Here is a 23,627-nt window from a genome sequence, read left to right as displayed (position 1 = left end):
GGGATTGAAACCAAGCAGTGAGAGCAGAGTGAGCTAAAGTCGTAATTTCTGCCCTCTTTAAATGAAGGTATTGGATTTAATTACCCTACCAAATCTACCCATCTTCCCCCATTCACCTTCCTTACTCTTGTGGAGGCCAATACCATCCTCTCAGGCTTACAACCTTTGTGTCATCTTCAAATCATCACTATCTTTCACCTTTCACCTCCCATATCCAGTCTGTTGACAAGGCCTAGCGATTTCACCTTTGCAACATCTCTCCGATGAACCCCTTTCTCTCCTCCAATACGGCCATCACTCTGGTGCAGACCCTCATCACCTCACACCTGGACTATTGTAATAACCTGTTTGGTGGATCAGCCTGTCTCAAATCTCTTCCCACTTCTAGTGCACACACCCTCTATCCAGCCATCAAATTGATTTTCCTGAAATGCAGGTCCAATCATGTCACTCCCTACACAGTCAACTCCGGTGGTTTCCTGTTGTCTCCAGGAGCATGTTTGGCATTCAAAGCCCATCATAAAACCTAGCCCCCTCCTGTCTTTCCAATCTTCTCACAGCTTACTCCCCAACACATACTCTTCAATTCAGGGGCATTGGCCTCCTGGCTGTTCCTCTAACAGGACAATTCTATCTCTCACCTACGGCATTTTTTTCTGGCTGTTCATAATGCCTGGAATGTTCTCCCTTCTCAATTCTGCCTCCTGCCTTCAATGGCTTCTTTTAAACCCAAACTAAAATCCCCTCTTCTACATGAAGCCTTTCCCAACCCCTCTTAATTATAGTGCCTTCCCCTTCTTAATTATTTCCTATTTGTACCTTAAATAGCTTGTTTGTTCTCTCATTAAACTGAGTTCCTTAAGGACCGGGACCATCTTCTGCCTCTTTTTGTATCCTCATTGCCTGGAACATAGTAGGTGCTTAATAAATGTTCGTTGACTATTATCAACCAAGAATCCAGGGCTTTAGCTGAGACTTGAAGGAAACTAGGGAAGGCAGAAGACAGAGATGAAGAGAGTACTCCAGGATGGAAGACTATCAGCAAAATGCCTGGAGCTGTGAGATGGAGTGTCTTGTTCATGAATAGCCAAGAGGTCAACGTCACTGAATTACAGGGGAGTAAGGCTTAAGGAGGAATGGAAGGGCAGGAAGGGGGAAGGTCATGAAGAGCTTTAGAAACCAAACTGAGGATTTTGCATTTGATTCTCAAGGTGATACAGAACTACTGGTTGGGATCGAATGGTAGAGCCGGGGGTGGGAAGGAGGTCATAGTTAGACATGCACTTTAGGAAAAATATTTGACAGTTGAGTGGAAGATGAAATGGGGAGAGATTTGATGCAGGGGGGCAACCAGCAGCCTATTGCAGCAGTCCAGGAGTGAGGTATGGGGGACTGCGCCAGAATGATGAGAGCGTCAGAGGAGAAAAGGAGGAATCGAGCAAGACTTGGCCCAATAAAAACAAACATAAGCAGATATTAATACTGAGGGAATTAGTGAAGACCTTCTGAAGAAGATGGTGTTTGAGCTGAGCCTTGAAGAGAGCCAGGGGTTCCAGAATGTAGAGGTAAAAAGAGAGAGCATTCCAAGCTTCAAGGACAGTCTATGCAAAGGTATGGAGGTGGGAAATGGGATATCGCACTTGGGGAATATCAACTAGGCTAGTTTGGCTTGAGCTTAAAATTCATTTAGGGGAGTAATATGCAATCAGCTTAGAAAATAGGTTTCATCAAATTGGGAAAGGCTTTAAATGCCAAACAGAGGAAGCAATGGGGAGCCAGTAATTGCTTCTTGAGTATAGGACTGACATGATCTGACCTACACTTTTAGCAGTATCAGTTTGGCTATTGCATGGTGGAATGATTGAAGGGGAAAGACTGGATGCAAGGAAAACAATTAGGAAGCCTTTGTAGTCGTTTCTATGAGAGATGAAGGCTTTGACTAGGGTAGTTGTGGTATAATTATAGAGAAGGAGGGATTAAAAGCTATTGAGGAGGTAAAAATGGTCAAGGTTTGGTAAACTGACTGTACATGAGGGGGAGGTGGAATGAGTAAGAGTGATGGGTTGAGAATGATTTCTAGATTGGAAACCTGAGTAACTAGAAGAATGTGGTGCCCTGGACAGAAATAGGGAGAGAGAATGAGTTCTGTTCTGGATAGCTGCTCTCTAGGAACATCATGAAACCATTTTATAGAAGAAATTGATTTAACATCAACAAGCCCTTGGGCCTGAAACTAACCCCCTATCTTTTCGCCCAAACTCTTTCCTACTCCTGATTTCCCTATTTCTGTTCATGGTAACACTCAGAAGCCAGGAGTCATCCTTGACTTTTTACTTTTCCCTTCCTCCACCCCCCCCAGATCTAATTGGTTATCAAGCCCAGAGGATTCTTTGCTGAAAGGCTCTCATCAGTGCTCTGATTTCTATTCCCAGAGCCTCTAGCCAAATTACCTCACTCCTACCCTCATTATCTCTCCCTCGAAGTATTGTAGTTGACTTTTAAATGGTTTTCATGTGACAGTCTGTATCCCCCACCTACTCTTCCCTTCCCCCCACTAACCACTTCTATGGAGAAAAGGTATGATCTGAGTGCTACCCTACTGAAAAAAACTAGTGTTTCCCCCATTCCTAGGGAGGCAGTAAGGAATGTTTAGAAGGAGAATCAGGAATACCTGGGTGCAGATTTCATCTCTGACTCTTACTATGAATTTGGAGTTCAAATCCTTGTTCTTGGATTGATCCACTTGTGTGATCTTGAAAATTACTTGACCTCTCTTGATTCAGTTTTTCTCATGCATACAACAAGGGGTTGAAACAGATGACCTCAGATGACCCTTACAGTTACTAAATCTATGACATTAATAAACTCAGTCAACCTCTTTGAACCTCAGTTTGTTTGTATGTAAAATGGGAATCTATCTGTGGCACGTACTTCACCTGCTTGTTGCAGGGCTTTAAAGGAGGCAAGTGTATGTAATGCACTTGGCCAGACTTGAAAGTGATCAGATAAAATGTCAGTTATTCTATCGAAATTATTTTGGTTTTATTTCCATTATTGGCTCTGAGCTGTGATTTCATCTTGAAGAAGAATTTCCCACTGTGGACACTCCTTCACCAATACTGGTTGGTAATTCAAATCTGCAATTTGTAGTTTTAGAGAATGGCATCGTCTATTAAGAGGCTAAAGCAACTTGTTCATAGTATGTGTCAGAGGCGGGATTCGAACCCAGGCTTTCCTGACTCCCTCTTTGCACTATCCTGCTGTCTCTAATGATCACTGAGAGAATCAAATAAAATAACTCATTTAAAGTGTTTTATAAACCTGTTATGTGCCAAAGGAAGTCAAAATTCCTCAGGCTGTTGGTACATTCCGTGCCTTTCACAATATACCTCCAGTGTACCTTTCTGATCTTAGCACTTACTACAACCAAACTACTATTTTGCTCAACCCCAAACATGCCTTCACTTTTCTGCTGGATTAGTCTACCCACTTTTTCTCTACTTGTTGAAATATATCCCCTCTGGGATCCTATGATCTGTCCTTCAAGGCCCAGCTCAAAGGGGATTTCCTCCATGAAGCCTTCCTTGATTCCATCAACCAGGAGTGATCCTCTCTTTCCTCTATACTTGCTTATATTTTGTGCTAGTTAATTTTTTGTAGATTTTTGGGGTATGCAATCAGGGTTAAGTGACTTGCCCAGGGTCACACAGCTAGTAAGTGTCAAGTGTCTGAGACCAGATTTGAACTCAGGTCCTCCTGAATCCAGGGCAGGTGCTTTATCTACTGTGCCACCTAGCTGCCCCCAATCTAAATTTCTTTAGGTAAAAAATTGGAAAGGGCTTGAATAGTTTCCCCCCGCCCTTTTCCCCCTACACTCTACTTGCTTTAACTCTTTGTTTTTCACCTCCTTTTAAAAAGTATGTTATCAGGGGCAGTTAGGTGGCGCAGTGGATAAAGAACTGGCCTTGGATTCAGAAGTACCTGAGTTCAAATCCGGCCTCAGACACTTGACTTACTAGCTGTGTGACCCTGGGCAAGTCACTTAACCCCCATTGCCCAGCCAAAAAAAAAAAAGTATGTTATCAGATACAGGATTCACCATAAATCTATTTTCTAAAAGCTGATAATTATAATCGATAACAAGACCTTACAGAGAAGTTGCGTAAGTCCTTATAATCTATGCAGTGCATTGAATATTGTTTCACATTTTTACAAGTATTCAAAGAAATGTAATAAGAATTACATATTTCCAGGTTTTAGATCTAAATGCTTACTGTGATGAAAAGGTGTAAATTAAATAATCAGGTTAACATTGATTGATAGGACCTATGTCTGCAAGTTTAAAACAGTCATCACTTTTTTCTTCATAGCGTGGTGATAATTAGCGGGAGACATAGTTATCAACACTTAGCACATAGTCGTGAAGATGTTTGCTCCTTATACAGAACAGATGGAATATCGATGTTGAAACTTCTTATTATATTAAAAAATATGCTTTGAAATAGTCTTCCAGATGTTTTAGGGCATAATTTACATGTGACAGCCCTTCGTTGAAAGAATGTGAAATGTCTTCAGCAAAGAACAATGCACTATGGCTCTTCAGAGGAGAGAGGATTATACATTTTAAACAGAAACAAAACGAAGGGAAAACATAATTCATTTATACTGTATATTATGGTATATTAAAGTGATAAGGAGATTAAAATGTGAAGACCCATCCTTAAATCCTGACAGTTCCACTTAAATGTGGCACAACTTGATTAAATCACATCACCTCGATGGATCTCAGTTTCCTCATTAGAGAAATGAAAGAATGAAGAGAAGTAGATTATCTCTAAAGGTAGAGGGAATGCTAAATTCCTTTCCTCTACACAAAACCCGACTCCAGTTTTCTATGAGACACAATGCACAGATCTTTAAGAAGCAGAGGGCATTAATGGAAAGAGTTCTTGACTTGAATCAGAGAAGCCTGATTCAAATCAAGATTGTTTGACAAGTCACTTAACCTCTCTGTGATTCAGTTTTCTCCTCTGTAAAAGGGGGATAATAACGCCTGTAGTAACCGCCTCTCAGGTTCGGTCCAGAATAGGATACAACCATAGATGTAACAGGGTTGTTGTCTGGAGCTCATGCAGGGAGGCATTCAGTTTTAAAATTTTCAGTGTGAGCATTATGTCTTGGAAATGGGCAAATACAGCAAATCAGGGGTTGAGTTACCGCTTTGTTGGCTGGTTAGAATTTAAAAAGCAATAGAGAAAACATTAATTATTCAAATTAAATTTATGGTTTGCTATGTAATTATGGACAGCTAGGTGGCACAGTGGATAGCACCAGGCTGAAGTTCAGATTCAACTTCAGATACTTACTAGCCATGTGACCCTAGGCAAGTCACTTAACCCTGTTTGCCTCAGTTTATTCATCCTATGAGTTGGAGAAGGAATAGCAAACCACTCCAGTATCTTTGCCAAGAAAACTCCCAAATGGGGTACTGAAGAGTTAGGCATGACTAAAAAATGACTAAACAACAATAAAATGCAATTTCAGAGACCTGATAGTTAAATATTTACTTGCACACCCTTGAATGTAGAAGTATTTTGGGAATCTTTAGAGCCTTATGTGCATGCTAGCTCTCATTATTACCTTTGTTACCCTCAGACTACCTCTTTAAAATAAAAGCCTATCCATTGCCAGCAAAAATCTCATTTAAAATCATTGAAAGTTCCATTTTTCCTCTGTGTCTTATTTGATCAGTTTTATATATTCCAGTTAAAATATTAGATCTGTTTGCATATTATTTTTTCTTTTTATGACTCTCTCCTCCTAGCAACCACCCATAACTTTTTATCTGTCTCTTATTCTACTCCATCTCTAGGTTGCTGGTCAAAGCTGATTGCTTAGCCATGAATATTCATTAAAGGATAGGGGGCTGGACCTGTCATTGCTTTGGCATAGGGAACTCCCTCTGCCAGTGCAGTGGAGCATTTTCTTTGCAAATTATACTCTTAGGGACTTGCCTAGAGCCCAGAGACATTAAGTGACTTGGAACAGTATGTGCCTAAGGTGAAATAAATCCAAGCCTTCATTTCTAGCTCACTATCCACTCACAATGTCATGCTGTTGTCACCTAGGCCATGTGCACTCATATATAGATGAATATATAACACTACAGGGAAATTCACTGATTATTTTTCCCAGAACAAGTATCAGTTTACCTTTAGCTGTATTGTAAACCATTGATTAGATTTAGCAGAGTTATGGGGTTAATGTCAACGACAATATCAATACACCAATCTTCTAAAACTCATAAAATATTTAATTCTTATCATACTTAGATATGCAAGGTAAAATTATTTGTGGTAAAGATGAATATCGCAAGTTTTAGCTGAATCATTTGGAGGGTGCCACAACTGGCCCACCCTGAGATTATGTATGCTACTGAGGTCAGAAGGAGAACTCTCCATGAGCAGCTTTTGAAGGGACCGCCCCACTTGGTGGGAGGAAAGATTGAGTCAATTTGACTCATACACCTAGAATAGGACAAATAAGCATTCTAACCCCAAAGGCAAAATATTTTAATAAAATCCTACCATCTCAAGCACATAACATCCCTGATTTATTTTGTAGATAGAGAAGTGAGAAAATGATTAAGGACCATGGGTAACCAAACTTCCCACTCCCTTTAGAATAATATTATTTAGAGCTAACAGAGACCCTTTGAGAACTTCTATCACAGCCTCTTTATCTTAAAGAAGGAATTAGACCTAGAGGAGTGAAAAGGATTTACCCACAGTCAGACAGGATGGAAGCAACAGTTGGAATATCAACTACTATCATCTGATTCCAAACCTAGTGCTCTATTCTCTTCATTGCAGCCATCTCCTCTATCTCAAGAAGAGATTGCCTCTACATATCAATAAATATTTACATAGACTATACATATATGTACTCTTCCCATTAATTTTTAAACATATCATTGGAACTCCTAAGAAGGAAAAACAATAATGTTAACCCCTCTTTTAGTAGCACTTTCCTCACAACAACCTTTACAGATAGGTAAAATGGCCCTAAGCAGCAGGGTTGAACTGGTAAATTTTTAACAACTGGCTCTCCAGGGGGGAAAAAATTATATATATATATATATATATATATATATATATATATATATATATATATATATATGTATTTACACACACACACGCATGACATACTTTTATGTTTAAGATGTATGATTAACATTTCCCCATTACTTTCTTGCATCTAGACAATTGACAAAACAATGAATCAAGTCCAGATTTATAACTTTTGCTGATTTCCATGGTGTACATGCTTATCCTGAAAATTTAACAATCAGCTCTTGGGAGCAAGTAGCTCACACACACTTCTGTGAGTTGGTGCAGTTCTGGCAAATCTCATAGCTGATTTATGTGCCATTGGATTTATATGGTATCTCAAATATCACATTTTAAAAATTATTTTTGATCAATGAAAATCTGCCTACCCCCACCCTCCAACCCAAACCCTATTATAAACATGTAGAGTTTAATTAAAAAGCCACATACATTACAAATTTGGACTTTGCCAGTATATATTTTTATAAAAGTCTCATTTTGAATCCTTCACTCTCTGTCAGGAGGTAGGTGATATTTCATCATCAGTCTTCTGGAATCATTCTTGGTCATTATTCAGATCAGAGTCCATAAATTATTCAGATTTGTTTGTCTTTACAATATTGTTGCCATTGTATAAATTGTTCTCCTGGTTCTGCTCATTTCACTCAGCACCAGTTCATACAAGTCTTCCCAGATTTTCTCTGAAACCATTCCCCCCCTTCTTTAAAGCTTTCTTTTTAAAAAAAAATACAATAGTAAAGCATAACTTGTTAACCAGATGGACAGCCCATCAGGTTCCAATTCTTTGTCTCCACAAAAAGAGCTATAAAAAAAAAATATAGAGATATATAGATATATTGGATGCGGCAATTGGGGTTAAGTGACTTGCCCGGGGTCACACAGCTAGTGAGTGTTGGGTGTCTGAGGCCGGATTTGAACTCAGGTCCTCCTGACTCCAGGGCCGGTGCTCTATCCACTGTGCCACCTAGCTGCCCCCTTATAAATATATTTTTTACATCCTTAGAGGGGTTTGTTTGGGGCTAATCTTTTATTGTTGTTGTGTCCAACTCTTCATGACCCCATTCAGGGTTTTCTTAGCAGAGATACTGGAGCAGTTTGCCATTTCCTTCTCCAGCTCATTTTATAGATGAGGAAACTGAGGCAAACAGGGTTAAGTAACTTGCCCAGGGTCGAACAACTTGGAAGTGTCTGATGCTGGATCTTTTTTGAGGGGCAGTGAGGGTTAAGTGACTTACCCAGGGTCACACAGCTAGTGTCAAGTGCTTGAGGTCAGATTTGAACTCAGGTCCTCCTGAGTCCAGGGCTGGTGCTTTATCCATTGCACCACCTAACTGCCCCCTGATGCTATATTTGAACTCAGGAAGATGAGTCTTCCTGACTCCAGGCCTGGAGTTCTATCTGTGTAATTTAAGATTCTAAATGTGGATTCTAATCTGTTCCCCCAGTTTTGGGGGAAACTGACTAAAATCACTGATAAAACGAGTTTAGGTTTTTAAGGGTTTATTGGAAAATAGAAAGAAAAAGATTGAGAACAGAATTCCAACAGCCTGGCATTCCTATCTTTCCTCAAATTTCCTGTGAAGTCCTCTGCCGCCACTACCAAGTCAGGAACCCAAAAGCCCAAGAGCTCTCCGCGCAGGCTCCCTCTCCTCCTTCCTGTCTCCTCCCAGACCATAGGAGTCTCCTCAAGTTGATTGGCTGGTAGCCTTGATAGACAGCACCCATGAGCAAACGTCATTTCCTGACGCCAAGGAAAAGCCACAATGCCTCTGAGGCATTTTCCTCATGGTGGAGCTTTCCCACAGCAAGTCTCCAGTAGGTGGCGTCATTCCAATCATTACATATCCAATGTGCTGCCTGGCTGACCTGGAGTAATCTTCTACCCTCCCTTTAATTACCCCTTCTCTAGATTTAGGTCATAAAACTTAGATCTGATATTGGCTCTGCTACTTCTTAGCCAGTTCCATGATGTTGGGCTCGATTCCTTCATCTGTAAAATGAGGAAGCTGGACTGGATGATCCCCAAGACTCCTTTGTCTTTAAATTTCACTATCGTATTAGTAATAACCAGATGTCTTGGCTATATTTTTAACTCCTATTATTATGCCTTGGAGAAAATGCCATCCTTACCTGGTTACTGATAAACGTCTCTTAAAGGTCTTCTCATTTCATCCACTCTCAATCAACAGACGGGTTTAAGCACCTTCTATGTTCAAGACACTGCTTAAGGTACACAAAGAAAATAATAAAACATAGATAACATGTTCATTAGCTATTAAAATCTGACAACATATATGAAATGTACATAAATATATAGAAAACAAGTAGGTCATTTGGTGGGAAGTCACTGGAAGCTGAAATGTAGAGAGTGTTTCTTAAGCTGAACTTTGAAGACAATCACAGATTCTGAGAGACACAGAAAAAGAGGAAGTATATTCCAGGCATGAGGGACAGCTAGTGCAAAGGCCTGGGGATGGAAAATGATGTTATTATAGGAGAGAAATAGCAAGAAGGCTAATTTGGCTGGAACATAGAGTGTGTGAAGAATATTACTATATTATACTAAGGCTTGAAAGGTAGATTGAAACCAGGTTGCAAAGGGCTTTATGTGCCAAAGAGAGGAGTTTTTAATTTTCTTTTTGAGATACAGATAAGTGCAGTTAACTGAACATGGGAGTGGTATGGTCATACCTCTGTTTTAGAAATGATACTTTTGGACCTGAGTGGAAGATGAATTACAGAGAGCCTTGAGGTGGGAAGACAAATTAGGAGATTCTTAAAATAGTCTGGGTGAGAGGTGATGAAGCCCTGGACTCTAGGGAATGAGATTCCATTGATTAGGATATGTTTTCATTTTTTTTTAACTTGCTAAATGGTTTGTTTGTTTGTTTTTCCTTAAAAAGCTCAATATACTATGTCATGAGCTTTATAGTCTAGTATGTTACTTTTTTTCAACTGATATTAGCCATATGATCATCAGTGACCTCAGTGCCTGATTACCAAATACAAACTCATCATCTGTCATCTAAGTCCCCTCACTAAATGTCGAAGGCAGCCCAAGCACAATTCTTATTACTCTCTTAAACAGCCTCTCTGCTTCAAACTAATCTACTTCCTATCTGCATATGACTTGTTTTTCCTTGCTTATGAGATCTTTAAGGTAGGGACTGTAATTTCTCTTGTTTCCTTCTAGGACTTCTGTGTTCAGTGGACACTGAGTGAATATTTATGGAATTAGTGGGCAGTGTTTCAAAACTGCTCCCTCTTCCCATTTCTTTATACACAAAGAATGTTTTAATAGCTCTGGGTTAACCTAGAAGAACTGTGGAATACCACAGGACCCTTTCCAGTACCTTGTTCTCTTCTGTACTTTTATCTATGATGAAACGATGGAAAACATACCTTTCACGTCTTTAGGCAGAGAGAGCAGATATGTTTGATGAAATCATGATTCAAATATAGCTTGACAGAGTGGAAAACTGAGAAAATCAACAGGATGGCATTTAACGAGAATAAATAAGAACTCCTGTATTGGGGTTCAAATGCTCAATTATTTAAGTGTAGGATAGGGGGAATCTAACTTCAAAATAGTGTGAAAAGTGCCTTGGGATTTCAGTTAGCCACACGCTTAATGTGATTTATCACTACGGTATGATTATAGAAGAAACTGATAACATTTTGGGCTGCATTACTGGAAGTAGAGTTTACATCATAGCAAGCAATAGTCCCATCTATTCTAGTCTACCCAGGCACACCCAGCCCACACTCCAGGACAGATCTGGAACATTACATTTAAGTTGTGGTAACAGATCAAGAATAACATTGAAAACCTATGGTGAGTCCAAAGGAGGGCACCTAGAATGGTGAGGCATTTGAAAAGCATGATGTAAGGGCAGGAAAGGGGGAGGAATGAGAATACTCATTTATATAGTGCCTACTATGTGACAGGTTCTGTGCTAAGTACTTTTTACAAATAGCTCATTTCACCCTCCAAACAAACCTGCAAAGTTAACGATATCATTACCCTCATTTTACAGTTGAGGAACAGTGGTTAAGTGACTTGCCCAGGATCATATGACTAATAAGCATAGGAGATAAGATTTGACCTCAGATCCTTCTGACTCCAAGCCCAGCACTCTATCCACTGTGCTACCAGCTGTGTCAACGAAGTAGGCATAATGAGGAGGAGTGATAGGAATTGAGGATGCTTAGCTTAGAGCAGTAATTCTCAAATTATGGTCTAGAGACCTCCCAGAGGTCCCCAAGACCCTTTCAGGGGATCCCTGAGGTCAAAACTATTTTGATAATAACACAAATATTTCATTTCTAATAGAGTAAATCTCAAAAAATAAAACTCATAGAAACAAAAGGTATTTGGGAGGGTAGTCAGTAATTTTTAGAGTGTAAAAGGTTCTGGAATCCAAAAAGTTTGAGAACCACTAGCTTAGAGAAAAAGGAAAGCCATGCTTCTCTCCTAGAAGTTGTATCACTATTCCTGGGTTCTAAGTCCTTTTTTTTTTTTTTCTCTTCCTCTTGATTGTATTCAGGGTCATTCCCCCCTCCCCAAAAGTTTATCCTCCTCTACCCCTTGAAGAACATAGCTCTAGTTTTTTACATGCGGGTCATTGCGATGTACTGTTAAAAACATGAATAAATAAATGATATGCCTTCTCACAACAGTTACCTCTTCAGAAAACAATCTAAACAATATAGATGTTACTAAAAATAACTACGGTGAGACTGTATTTTGCTTAAAACTACCTTAGACTAGCCATCCTATAATTGGAATTTCATAAATGTAAAATTATTATTTTTCACTCATACATACATTTCTATTTAAAATGAACCATTTGCGAATAACATTTCAAATAAATTAAATGAGCCACGTCAAAGAGTATCATTAGCAGGTTTAATTATCCGAGTTTTTTAATTAAAGATGTTTTACATCGCTTTAAAGCAGCAGTTGGTTATTTACCCCTCTCAATAGTTTCGAGTTTGTTCTAACCAGATGCTACACATTATCTGAATGAAAATAGATTCAAGTTACATCTTGGGTCAGAGTTGCAGCTGATTCCATTTGTATTCATTCTTAAACCCCTCATCAACAAGGCTAGCATCTGTTGGGAAGAAAAACTCCCCTGCTTCCAGTCGCCTGCTTCATGATGATTTCCTTGGCTTGGGTCTGGCACTACCACGTTAGCCTAGTTCAAATAGGAGGCTCCCTCTTTTTATTATTATCAGCAAAATGGCACCACTGTGATCTCTCGATTCCACTTAGCCACAGCATGCCTCATTTTACAAGCAGTTAAAAATCTGAAATAGAAGAGGGCTCAGAATATGCTAGAGAAAGTATTTTAGAGTGTCTCTCCAGCTTTGCTTCTATTCCTATACAGTGGAGGGGATACATGATAGATATACGTACGGTGGAAGACTGATTTCCTGGGTTGGGGAGAGGTTTAATTTCTCTGCAAAGTACTATTTAGTACCAAACAGAGCTCCAAGTGCCTTTTCTTCTTTCACTATGTGTGGTATCTGCTCTTTCTTCTGCTTCTGGTACAGGTAAAAATAATATGAACGGGGGTGGAGTGGGGTAGCGACAGTGCCATTCAATTCATCCTATTTTTCTAAAGTTTGGTAGTACAATTTTTTAAATGTTTTGGGTTTTTAAAAGATTTTATTTATATATATATATGTAAATATGATATATACACATACATTTATGTGTGTATATATACACATATACATACACACACACATATATACGATATACATATATATTGTTCAGAATGCCTGGCACATAGTCTTTAATTTGCTTGCTAAGTTGAGTTGAAATGTCATCGTTCCCCAAGAATCCAGGCACTCTCTTCTATTTAAAACATTTCATGGTGTCATTTGCTCTTGTTTCTCTCTCTAGGAAATGTTTTCAGACGGCACATTTTTACTTAGAAGATAGTACATCACCTCGAGTCATTTCTACACCCCCAACACCCATCTTTCCTATTTCAGGTAATGATTTTGAATTATTGTGGGAATAATTATTAGATGCTGAAAGAAAAGTACAGTGCTGAATGCTTTGCGGTGGTTGTCTTACTGTGATCTTTCCTTACATTGTGAGCACTGATGTTCCCCAAAACATTCAGCACTTCCAGCTTTATATTATTTTTTAGCCGTAAAATATAGCCAGCAGTTCAGAGTGACTGTTATTAGCATATATTTATGTCCCCTGCCTCATTTTTAAAAAATGCTACAGCAATATAATGGGAGCCTAAACATTGAAAAGAATTGGTCATATTAAACCAGCAGTAATTATTATAGATAGGGGATGATTATGAGAACAATAAAGGTCATTTTCTTTTCTGGTCACCTGTGTTTATTCTGGGAGTGACTTCTTAACTACATTTAAGAATAGACCATCACAAAAATGACTCAATAGTTTGAAGACTTTAAAAGTTCAGAGATGGGGAGTATATTGCTTTTTAATATTTAGAGCTTAACTTTTATAAAAACTCTTAAAATTCAGATAAAGCCCTATGTGGTTAGCAGCTAAAATATCTGAACTTAAACACTATAGCTGATAGTTTTTTATTTCATAGGCAGTTATGTAATGAATGAAGTATCTGTAAGCAGTCCAGCATGAAGTATAATCAAAATAGTTGTCTAGAACCTCTCCCCCCATGCAAAAAATAGTTCCTTGGAAAAGAGTAAGGGGGAAGGGAAACCGAGGAAGGGAATATGGAAAGACATATGCATGGTTATTAAAAACTGAGGGGAGAAAGTACCTATTTTCACATGTGCTGATTTTATTGAAACTTCTTTGTTTGGTATGGAAATCAGTTTGTCCCAGAACACTGCCATCCCCAGGAATGGGGATGAGAGAAAGCACCATTCTTTTTTTGGTGGGGTAATAAGGGTTAAGTGATTTGCCCTGGGTCACACAGCTAGTAAGTGTCAGTGAAGTGTCTGAGGTCGGATTTGAATTCAGGTCCTCCTGACTCCAGGGCCAGTACCATTCTTTTTCTAGTGCCCAGGAAGGGTAACAAATGACGTTTCTTCAGTTCTTTGTTACCTCTTTCATCACTTTTCAGCTCTGCTTTTTGTTGGCTACTGATGCACATTTTTCTAAAGCAAATGCATGTAAAGATGTTCAGAGTTAAACTTTCAGCCAACTCTCGTTTGTCATTCAAAAAATATCATTGGACCACATCCCTACTCTGTGACCACATCTTTTTCTACTGTTTAATTAACATGGGCTTTAAAGAAAACAGACTAATTATAACCTTACACTAAGTAAAACATTTTGATATTGAAAACCATTTCATTTTCAAGTTATATAATGAAAACGACTCAAGTTCTGAAGACCTTCTCTGGGAAGTTGCATTGAAGTCACTAACCATCCCCTGTGAAAAGAAAACATAGTGAGATGTAGATGACCCAGACTTTCAAAGGAGCGTCTTCTTTACTTGCAACAGAAGAGATTTTTTTCTGGAAATTAAAGACAATTTCAGAATAGAGTTGTACCTGACATTTTCAGGGGCAATTCATCATTACGTTTGACTGAACTCAAAATGAGGAGATGTTCCCAGACATCTAACCCCACGCAAATTTTCATGAGAATGCAATTGACTATGGGTTCCTTTGCCACCCCCCCCCAGGTCATTTGTGTATGCGAGCTAGTAATCACTAGATGTTATTCACCCACCCATGAATATTTTCCATAGCGCATCCTACCTGGAGCACACCATCTAGGAGATGAGACAAAAAAGATCTAGAAGTTAGGGAGGAACAACATTCTCACTCTTTGTCTATGGACAAATAGTATATAAGTATATAGTATATAAGGGTCTTTAAACTCCAAACACTCGATTTGAGCAGTTTAAAAACACTATAAAACTTTGTTATAGTTGGGCTAACAGAAAGTTTAAAAAAAAAAAACTTTTCAGGCTATTTTAGAAACATGGTCTAGTATAAAAGCTGTTCGACTCTCTACTGTTTCAGTTTTCTCATATTCCTAATAGTAGCTTCTGTATAGTTCAACTGAGGGTTTCGTAATGTCCCATTTCTTATGGAAATTTCTATAATGGTGTATCAATTTTGGTAATGCTCTCTGAATTCTAAATTAAACTGATGTATAACAATTGTATCAACACATACGAAAGTCATTTTAGCTCAGAAGAAGTATTTGAAAAGTGCAGTGAATAGATTATGAGTCCTATTCTGACAAAAACAGAAAGAATTGAGATTGTCCTTGAGATACTAACATAGGGGCAGCTAAGTGGTGCAGTGGATAAAGCACCAGCCCTGGATTTGGGAGGACCTGAGTTCAAATTCGACCTCAGACACTTGACATTTACTAGCTGTGTGACCCTGGGCAAGTCACTTAACTCTCATTGCCCTGCAAAAAGAAAGAGGAAAAAAAGAAGAAGCTTGGAGATACTAACATAAAACTAAATCACTCCAGGGACCAAGAACCTTCAGTAAGACCTCATTCCAATGCTTACAATGGCACCACATTGGGTTCTTGAAATATAAGTGCAAGGGTAGCACAAGATATGCCAGGTCCTACCAAGCTTAGAAGGCTTTGAGTTATGGTCCCTCCAAAAGAGGGTATCATCTTACCAAGAAGCATGCTACTTAAAGAAATTCTTGCTGTCCTCCAGAAATTATTGGTCACCACATTTTTCATTCTTTTAGCCAAAGCATCTCACAAAGACATAAGTGTTGGAGGGATCACAATCTTCATGTGCAGAAAAAGTACACACTCTGATGAAATCACAGATCTTTGAAATATTGACATAGCATGTACACAACATTTTAGGGTTGTTGGGAGGTTTGTTTTTTGTTTTTTTGGGTTTTGGTTTTTTGCTTTTGTTTTTGTTTTTTTACTGGACCTCCATGAGGAGTTCTTAGAGAGGAAACTCCACCAATGCAAATTGTCACCTACCTGATAACTTAATTGTGTTAAAGAGCTGCCTGGTGAACACCAAGGGGTTAAATAATTTGCCCTGGGTAAAAGGATCCAAGTTCAGCTGTTTCTGATTCTGAAACTAACTCTTAATAATAATAATAGCTAACATTTATATGGTGCCAACAATATGCCAGGCACTGTGCTAAGTACTTTACAATTAATTATCTAATTTTATCTTCACAACAACCCTGGGAGGTAGGTTTATTATTCTCCTCATTTTACAGAAGAGGAAACTGAAGCAAACAGAAGTTGAGTGACTTGCCCAGGGTCACACAGCCAGTAAGTGTCTGAGGTCACATTTGAACTCAGATCTTCCTGACTCCAGGTCCAGTACTCTACCTTTCTACTATGCTTCTGGGTAAAGCATAGTTAGTACTTATTTCTACTGGAGGCAAAACAATGTGGCACTGTGGAAGGAACTTTTCTTTCATGCTGATAAATTGTTTATTAATCATAGAACTTGAAGAGAGGGGCAGCTAGGTGGTGAAGTGGATAAAGCACCCACCCTGGATTCAGGAAGACCTGAGTTTGAATCCAACCTCAGACACTTAACATTTACTAGCTGTGTGACCTTGGGCAAGTCACTTAACCCTCATTGCCTCTCTCTCCCCACCCCCCAAAAAAATAGAAGAGAGGTCTTAAATATCTGAGGCCAGCAAATGTTAATTGGGTTGCCCAAGGTCATTCAACTTAGCTATCAACAGAGACAGGACCCCAATTCAAGTACCTAGCCCCACCCCAGTGTTCTTTGTGTATGTGTGTGTACACATGTACACATATATGCTTTATAAACCTACTTCAACCTATATAAATATTATGACTCCAAACTGAACAGAGTAATAATAACAATAATAATAGAAATAAAAATTCATATTGTTATTCCCCTTTATTATTTAGAAAGTGCTAGAATAATCCCCAGCTTAAGCTCAAAAGAAGTCTCAGAGAAAGTAAATGATAGAATTAGAATCAGAACATGAGCTCAATCCTCAAGTCTTCTGACACTAAGACTTCTTTTTACCATACATTGGCTCTCAATAATGTCCAGGATTCTATTATAAAGTATAATCATTTGATTGGTTCCTTTGGACCACATAAATGCATTGACTGTGCCTGGACACCTAAGCAGCTAGGTGGTGCAGTAGATGGAAAGCTGGGCCCAGAGTCAGGAACATCTGAGATCAAATCTAGCATCAGACATCAGTAGCTGTGTGACCCTGGACAAATCACTGTCTGCCTCAGTTTCCTTAACTCTAAAATGGAAATAACAATAGCACCTGCCTCCTAGATTTGTCATGAGAATCAAATGAGAATTTTGTGTGTTTTGGGGGGGCAGGCATTGTGGTTAAGGTAAAGTGACTTGCCCAGGGTCACACAACTGGTAAGTGTCAAGTGTCTGAGGCCAGATTTAAACTCAGGTCCCCCAGAATCCAGGGCCACTGAGCCACCTAGCTGCCCCTGAGATAATCCTTTTAAAGTTCTTACACAGTGGTTGGCACATGGCAGGTCCTTAATAAACGTTTGTTCTTCCTCCTTCCTTCCTTCTATGAAATGTGAAGGTTTACCAAATTCAAACATAATTGCGAAAATTAAAACATATTTTCATTTACTTGTGGACCCTGATGGTTTTAAGATGATCATGAACAATCATCGTACCAATTGATAGATAAATGGTTACAAGCTTAATTGTTCTTTCCAGGAAAAGACATGAGTATGTTTGGGTTTAGCTATAATATATTTTTTCATAGGCATGTGTATAGTTGCATATGTATACATATGGAAGACCAGTTAAAATGATGGTTCTTACACCTTTTTTAAAAATCACTACACCCCCCCAAAAAAAAAATCACTACACCCCTCTGGCAGTGTGGTGAGGCCTGCAGACCCCTTCTCATAATAATGCCTTTAAGTGTGCAAAATAAAATAAAACAGATTACAACGGAAACCAATTAGATTAAAATACAGCTATCAAAAGAGTAAACAATTCTGGGAACCCAAATGAAGAGCCTTTTGTTTAAGAGAACATCAGTTTAGATGTGGAAGGAACATTAAGTGCCATCCAGTCTAATTCCTTTTTTTTTTTACACATAGGGAAACTGAGGCCCAGGAAGGTAAAGTTGAATGTCCAAGTTTACAGAGATAGAAGCAGGCTTTCAAACTATATCCTCTGATCATCAATTCAAGAGACTTCCCACTGCACCACACTATCTACCTCAAGATGGAGGGGTCCTAGCATCGTAATGTAGGATCATAAATTTAGAGATTTCTGGAAACTTAGAGGCTATTTAAGTCCAACCTTCTCATTTTCCAGGCCCAGCAAGGTTAACTCATTTGCCTTTGATCACAGGGGGTGTAAGTGGCAAGTCCAGCATTCCAGTCCACTGATCCCAGATCTAACATTCTTTGCATTGAACCAAACTATGTTTTTGGTGGTAGATTTGTTAGGTTTCTTCATAGAATCATCAGTTTTGTGTCAAAAATCCGTTTTGCACATAGTAGGAAACGTTTATTGGATTGGATTGGATTGGATTGAATTGAATTGTAAAACCTCTGTGACTTCAGGACCTTCAGAACTATATAAATCCACAGTGACACAATCACGGAGTCCACTGACATTCAAAAGGAAATGAGTGTTCTTTCAGTGACTGAGCTTTCACCTAAAAATGAAATTAGAAAAGGAAAAGGTCTCTCACCCTTTCCATCCCTCTAGCCAGCATGCCAACCAATAAAATAAACTGGAAGTAATAGATGAGTGAGAGATGGTCTGTTTACAAGAGAGTGGTAGATGTGATTGTAAAAGCCTTCATTTCTTCAGGGATCTTTACTAAAAAGGACTTACGATTTAGGTGTGACTGGTTATTACTGTTTTCCTATTTAATTATAAAACATATTTCTTGGCAGAATCTTTCCATAAGGTGTGAAGGTGGAATTACACATTTGTGTAGTTTTTCTTAAGCTTGACTGGGTAATTCAATTTTAGTATTCACGTCCACTCATCTAAGAGAGAGAACAGATGGATCTTGATTAAAAGAAATCAACAAATTCTTGGTAACTGAAGCTTAAAAATATTAGATGGTCTAAACGCCGAACATCTGTTGATGTAAATAACTGTTTCTGGCGAAATGTGTTTGATGTTTCCTTGTCGGAGACATCACTTGTGAAATCGCATACTGTGAAATTGTAATATGTTTAATCTAAGAAATGCACTCCAGAAGGGGGGAAAAACACACAGAGCTAGTTAAAATCATTTGGCCCCTTCACAATTAATTAACAGATCAAATGACTTTGTTTACATGGCATATTTTCAACTTAGAATTCTCGGAATTTTACAGATTAAAAGTCCCAAAGGTTTTTGACATTTTCCTTAATGAATATTCTGCACACAAATGTTTTCCAGTATTTATGTAGAGAAGGAAAGAAATGTTCTCAAATATAAACAGCAATCAGAATATTTGGCTACCAGACATTAAATTCTGCAATTCTATAAAAGTGATATTGTTCTTTAAATTGTGACAGTTCTGTTGTGCGATTGAAAACACAGATTAAAATTTTATTTCTGAATAAAGTCTTTTTGGAATTATGCAGGAATTTCCCACTAAAATTAAAAGAAAACTGCTGTGAAAAGACCTTTCTGCAATAACGATTAAAAATGTAGCTTTTCTTGATATTTATAACTTGGACTTTAAGTGTGGAGTATTTCTTTCATCTACTGGGAGAGAAATTACTACTCCCATCAGATTTCTGAAATTCCAAGATCATATTTGTAGCAAATATGGAAGAAAACAATATTACTTTTGCCCTAGTGTTTCATTAGACATTAGAATTCTCTTAGAAGGATAATCAGACCATAAAATGAAAATCAAAAAATTACTTTAGGGGAAAAATAATGTTACTAACTATGAAATGTTTTATAATCCAATAGGTATGTATGTAAATATTCACTTGTTTTTGTCCTTCCCTGATTCTCCTTTTTTTGTCCTTCATCTCTATAGATGATGTTGGAGCAATTCCTATAAAACACTTTCCAAAGCATGTTGCAGATTTACATGCAAGTAATGGGTTTACTGAAGAATTTGAGGTATGTTTTCTGTGCATGCATGTCTTCTTAAAATCTGATACAAGAAATAGTCTGTGTTTAACTGCTTCTTGCTATAGAGATATCTGAAGCATTTTGATTGTAGGGAAGCTAATAGGTTTAAAATTTATTAAGACATCTGAAGTATATGCTACTCATTAACATAAAGTGTCCAAAGAGTTTGGAGGGGTGTATTTTGGTTTGGTTTGGTTTTTGGTGGGTCTTGTTTGTTTGTTTGTTTTGTTGTGAGCAAATGGAAGCTAATTTCAAAAGCAAAACCTAGAGAGGGAAGTTGAAAGCAGGTGAACTAAGTTACTTAATTACTAGGAATTTTAACAAATAGATTTTCCTTCTCCATAAAATCAGGATATGTGGTGTTCTCTGATTTTTGTGAATTCTGTCAGGAAGTTCTTGTTAATTTTTTTCTTTTTAATTTTCCAAAGTAATAAAATTATTTAAAGTCACTAAATAGCAGGATTTTACATGATTTATATATCCTTACACTTATTTCACCATTTTGACTCTGGATCAGTCTTCCCTTATGAGATAAAATCATAGATCATCTCCAAGAAAAAACAAATTTCAAAATTGAACATTATAACCACTAGAGATTATCCTAAGTCTACTTTGTTCATGTAATTCCATAAAAATAATAAGAGCTGACATTTATATAGCACTTTAAAGGTTTCAAAGTGATTATGCCTACCTTCTCTCCTTTGATCCTTACAACATGAGTATTGTTAATACCATTTTACAGATGAGAAAACTGAAGCCCAGAGAAGATAAATGATTTGCCCATGTTCATATTTGCTAATAAATATCTGAGGTCAGGTCTCTTCTGACACTAAATCTAGCACTTGTTCCAGCTTGGTTTCAATAGAATACTGCAAATGTCTCCTATTCATTGAACCATTACAAGTGGTCATTTTAATATTAAATTTTTGATCTAAACTCCAATCTCCTCCATCTCTGAGCAACATTCACACCATCTCCAGACCAGAGGCCAGGTAATGATCACCAAGAGAATTTCACTGGCCATCCACATTGAGTGTGCAGTTTAGCTTGGATTTTGATTGAGGAGTGGGGATAGAAATCTTACAGAATCACTATAGATGCAAATAATTGTGTGTGCATTTCCTCGCTCATTGAATGAAAAACAGTGAGTCCATTTGACTGTGACAACAAATTTCAAATTGTAATTATACCACAGAGGGTGTTTGAGAAGAATGGAGTTTGGGAAAGTCCTTAGATAAAAGAGTATAATTTATATCATTGCACTCATAATATTTAAAATGTCAGATACTCCCATGGTAGACCATTTCCTTCTTGTAAGCTAGGCCTATATAAACCGTTTGCTTAAATTAAATCATAATTGCAATATTCTAAATGGTGTCCTGATAGCATACAAGCATTAGGGGGGAAAAAAACCAGAAGAGCCCAGGATACTACTAAGTCATGGGGAGAAGACACCCAAATTTATATTAATAATATTTAAAATTTGGGGCAGCTAGGTGGTCAGTGGATAGAGCACTGGCCCTGGATTCAGGAGGACCTGAGTTCAAATCCAGCCTCAGACACTTGACACTTACTAGCTGTGTGACCCTGGGCAAGTCACTTAATCCTCATTGCCCTGCTAAATAAATAAATTTCAAATAAAAAAAATTTCAAATCATTCATATGTTATGGCCCATACATAGAAAGTACCCAGTTTATAAATGAAAATTATCAGACAAGTTTTGCCCAAGGAGTAGATAAACATGTGATTCAAGGCTTACGCAGAAATAAAGACTTTTAAAAATATTTTCAGTTAAAAAGAATTGAATTAATAAAGTAACTTCACTTACAACTCAATTTTTTAAAAATGTATTTCACTGTTTTTAGCACTAATTTAGAAACTATTATTAATTCAGTAATAAACTTATTCATAACCCTGGTTATTTGTTTTGTCTAACCTTATTTTTTTAAGCCCCAAATAAGGATTTTTCTCTATACCTGGGCAAGTCTATTTATTTTCTAATGGGCAAAAAGTCCTTTATAAATGAGGCAAATCCTACATTTGGGATTTATTGGGGGGTTTTTAGAAATGTGATCGTTTCAATTACAAATCATCATTTTAATGCAAAGTGATGCCTAGAATTTATAACTAGATAATCTTTGAAAAGTACATGTTCTGAATTATGTGAAAAAGACTAGAATTAGGAAATATATATATATATAAATCCATGTCTATATCCATGTCACTGTCTGTATACATATGTACACATGTGTATATTTATGTATTCATATATATGTGTGTGTGTGTGTGTAGACATAGATAATATATTCTATACTTAGCACAGTGCCAAGCTGTTAGCACAGTGCCTGGCACTTACTAAGTGCTATATAAATGTTAGCTATTACCCTACAAATCACACCATTTCAGAGTTGGGAGGGAGGCCATCTAGTTCAATCCAATAACTAAACAAGGATCTCATATCAAATGTGGCAAGTGTTCCTCCAGTCTAAGCCTGAAGACTTCCACTCATGGAGAACTCATTGCCTCCCAAAAGAAAGAGAACTTTCCACATGTTCTTAGCTTCAATGTCTTAGATAGTTCTAAGTTTCCCCCCACATCAAGACTTTATTTCAGTTTCTATCTGTAGCTTCTCATTCCTCGCGTTGGGGCCAAAAGCAACAAGTCTAACGCATTCCTCTTCCACATAACAGCTCTTCAGATACTCAAGGACAAATAGGCTTGAAGGTTAAATAGATTTTATCAATTTAAATAAGTAGGAACTAGTGATATACTTGGGGAAAAAAGAAATTGCATCAAAATGATGCACTATCTATAATATACTGAGGGCTTTGAACAGGTTTTCAATATTTTGAAGGAGCTAAATAATTTCCTGATTAAAAACACATTCTAGAAATATGTTTCCCCATTTAAATACCACGTAAAGAAATTAAATATGGTTAGATAAGAGTTTTAAATTAAACTATGTAGTTAAATTAAATTAGTTATAAATTACTTACAAAAATAATATTACTAAAGGAAGGGTTATGGAATATGTAATTTTTCTCACCTGCATTTTCAAAATTCATCATTCGTCCTACCTCTTCCTTTTAAAAATATTACTTTAAATTCCAAATTATCTAGTGTTTTATTTGCATGCAGTTGTTTGAAGCATTCGGCTTTGTTACTCTTAGACAAATGTATTTATTGCATGATCATAGTTGTTTTCCATTGTAAACCTAATATGAACACTTTTTTTTCCTCATTTGTCGTGTGCTGTGGAATTTGATTTCTTTACTCTTTTTGCATTCATTCCCTCATTAGACACTGAAAGAGTTTTACCAGGTAAGGCATTGTTTCACTGCATGTTTTGTTTTGTTGTTGTTGTTGTTTTTTAAGCCAAGAAGTAGTTGTAAGATAATAGAACAATTGTTAGAAGATTGTGGTTATTTTGGCTTCCATATTACA

The 23,627-nt window shown here is 37.6% G+C and overlaps 1 protein-coding gene across 1 annotated transcript in view; it reads left to right on the top strand.

Annotated features, from left to right (window-relative positions):
* PTPRZ1 (protein tyrosine phosphatase receptor type Z1) overlaps positions 1–23,627 on the top strand; it is a 250,813-nt gene that overhangs the window by 191,605 nt on the left and 35,581 nt on the right. Inside the window, 3 exon segments of the mRNA XM_043966245.1 lie at positions 13,045–13,136; positions 20,085–20,170; positions 23,484–23,504. Of these exon segments, the coding sequence (XP_043822180.1) occupies positions 13,045–13,136; positions 20,085–20,170; positions 23,484–23,504 (199 nt within the window).

The sequence above is a fragment of the Dromiciops gliroides genome, chromosome 5, assembly GCF_019393635.1.
Source record: "Dromiciops gliroides isolate mDroGli1 chromosome 5, mDroGli1.pri, whole genome shotgun sequence".
NCBI lineage: Eukaryota > Metazoa > Chordata > Mammalia > Microbiotheria > Microbiotheriidae > Dromiciops > Dromiciops gliroides.
Note: the sequence above shows the minus strand (reverse complement) of the source record. Positions and strands in the feature narration are given on the sequence as shown.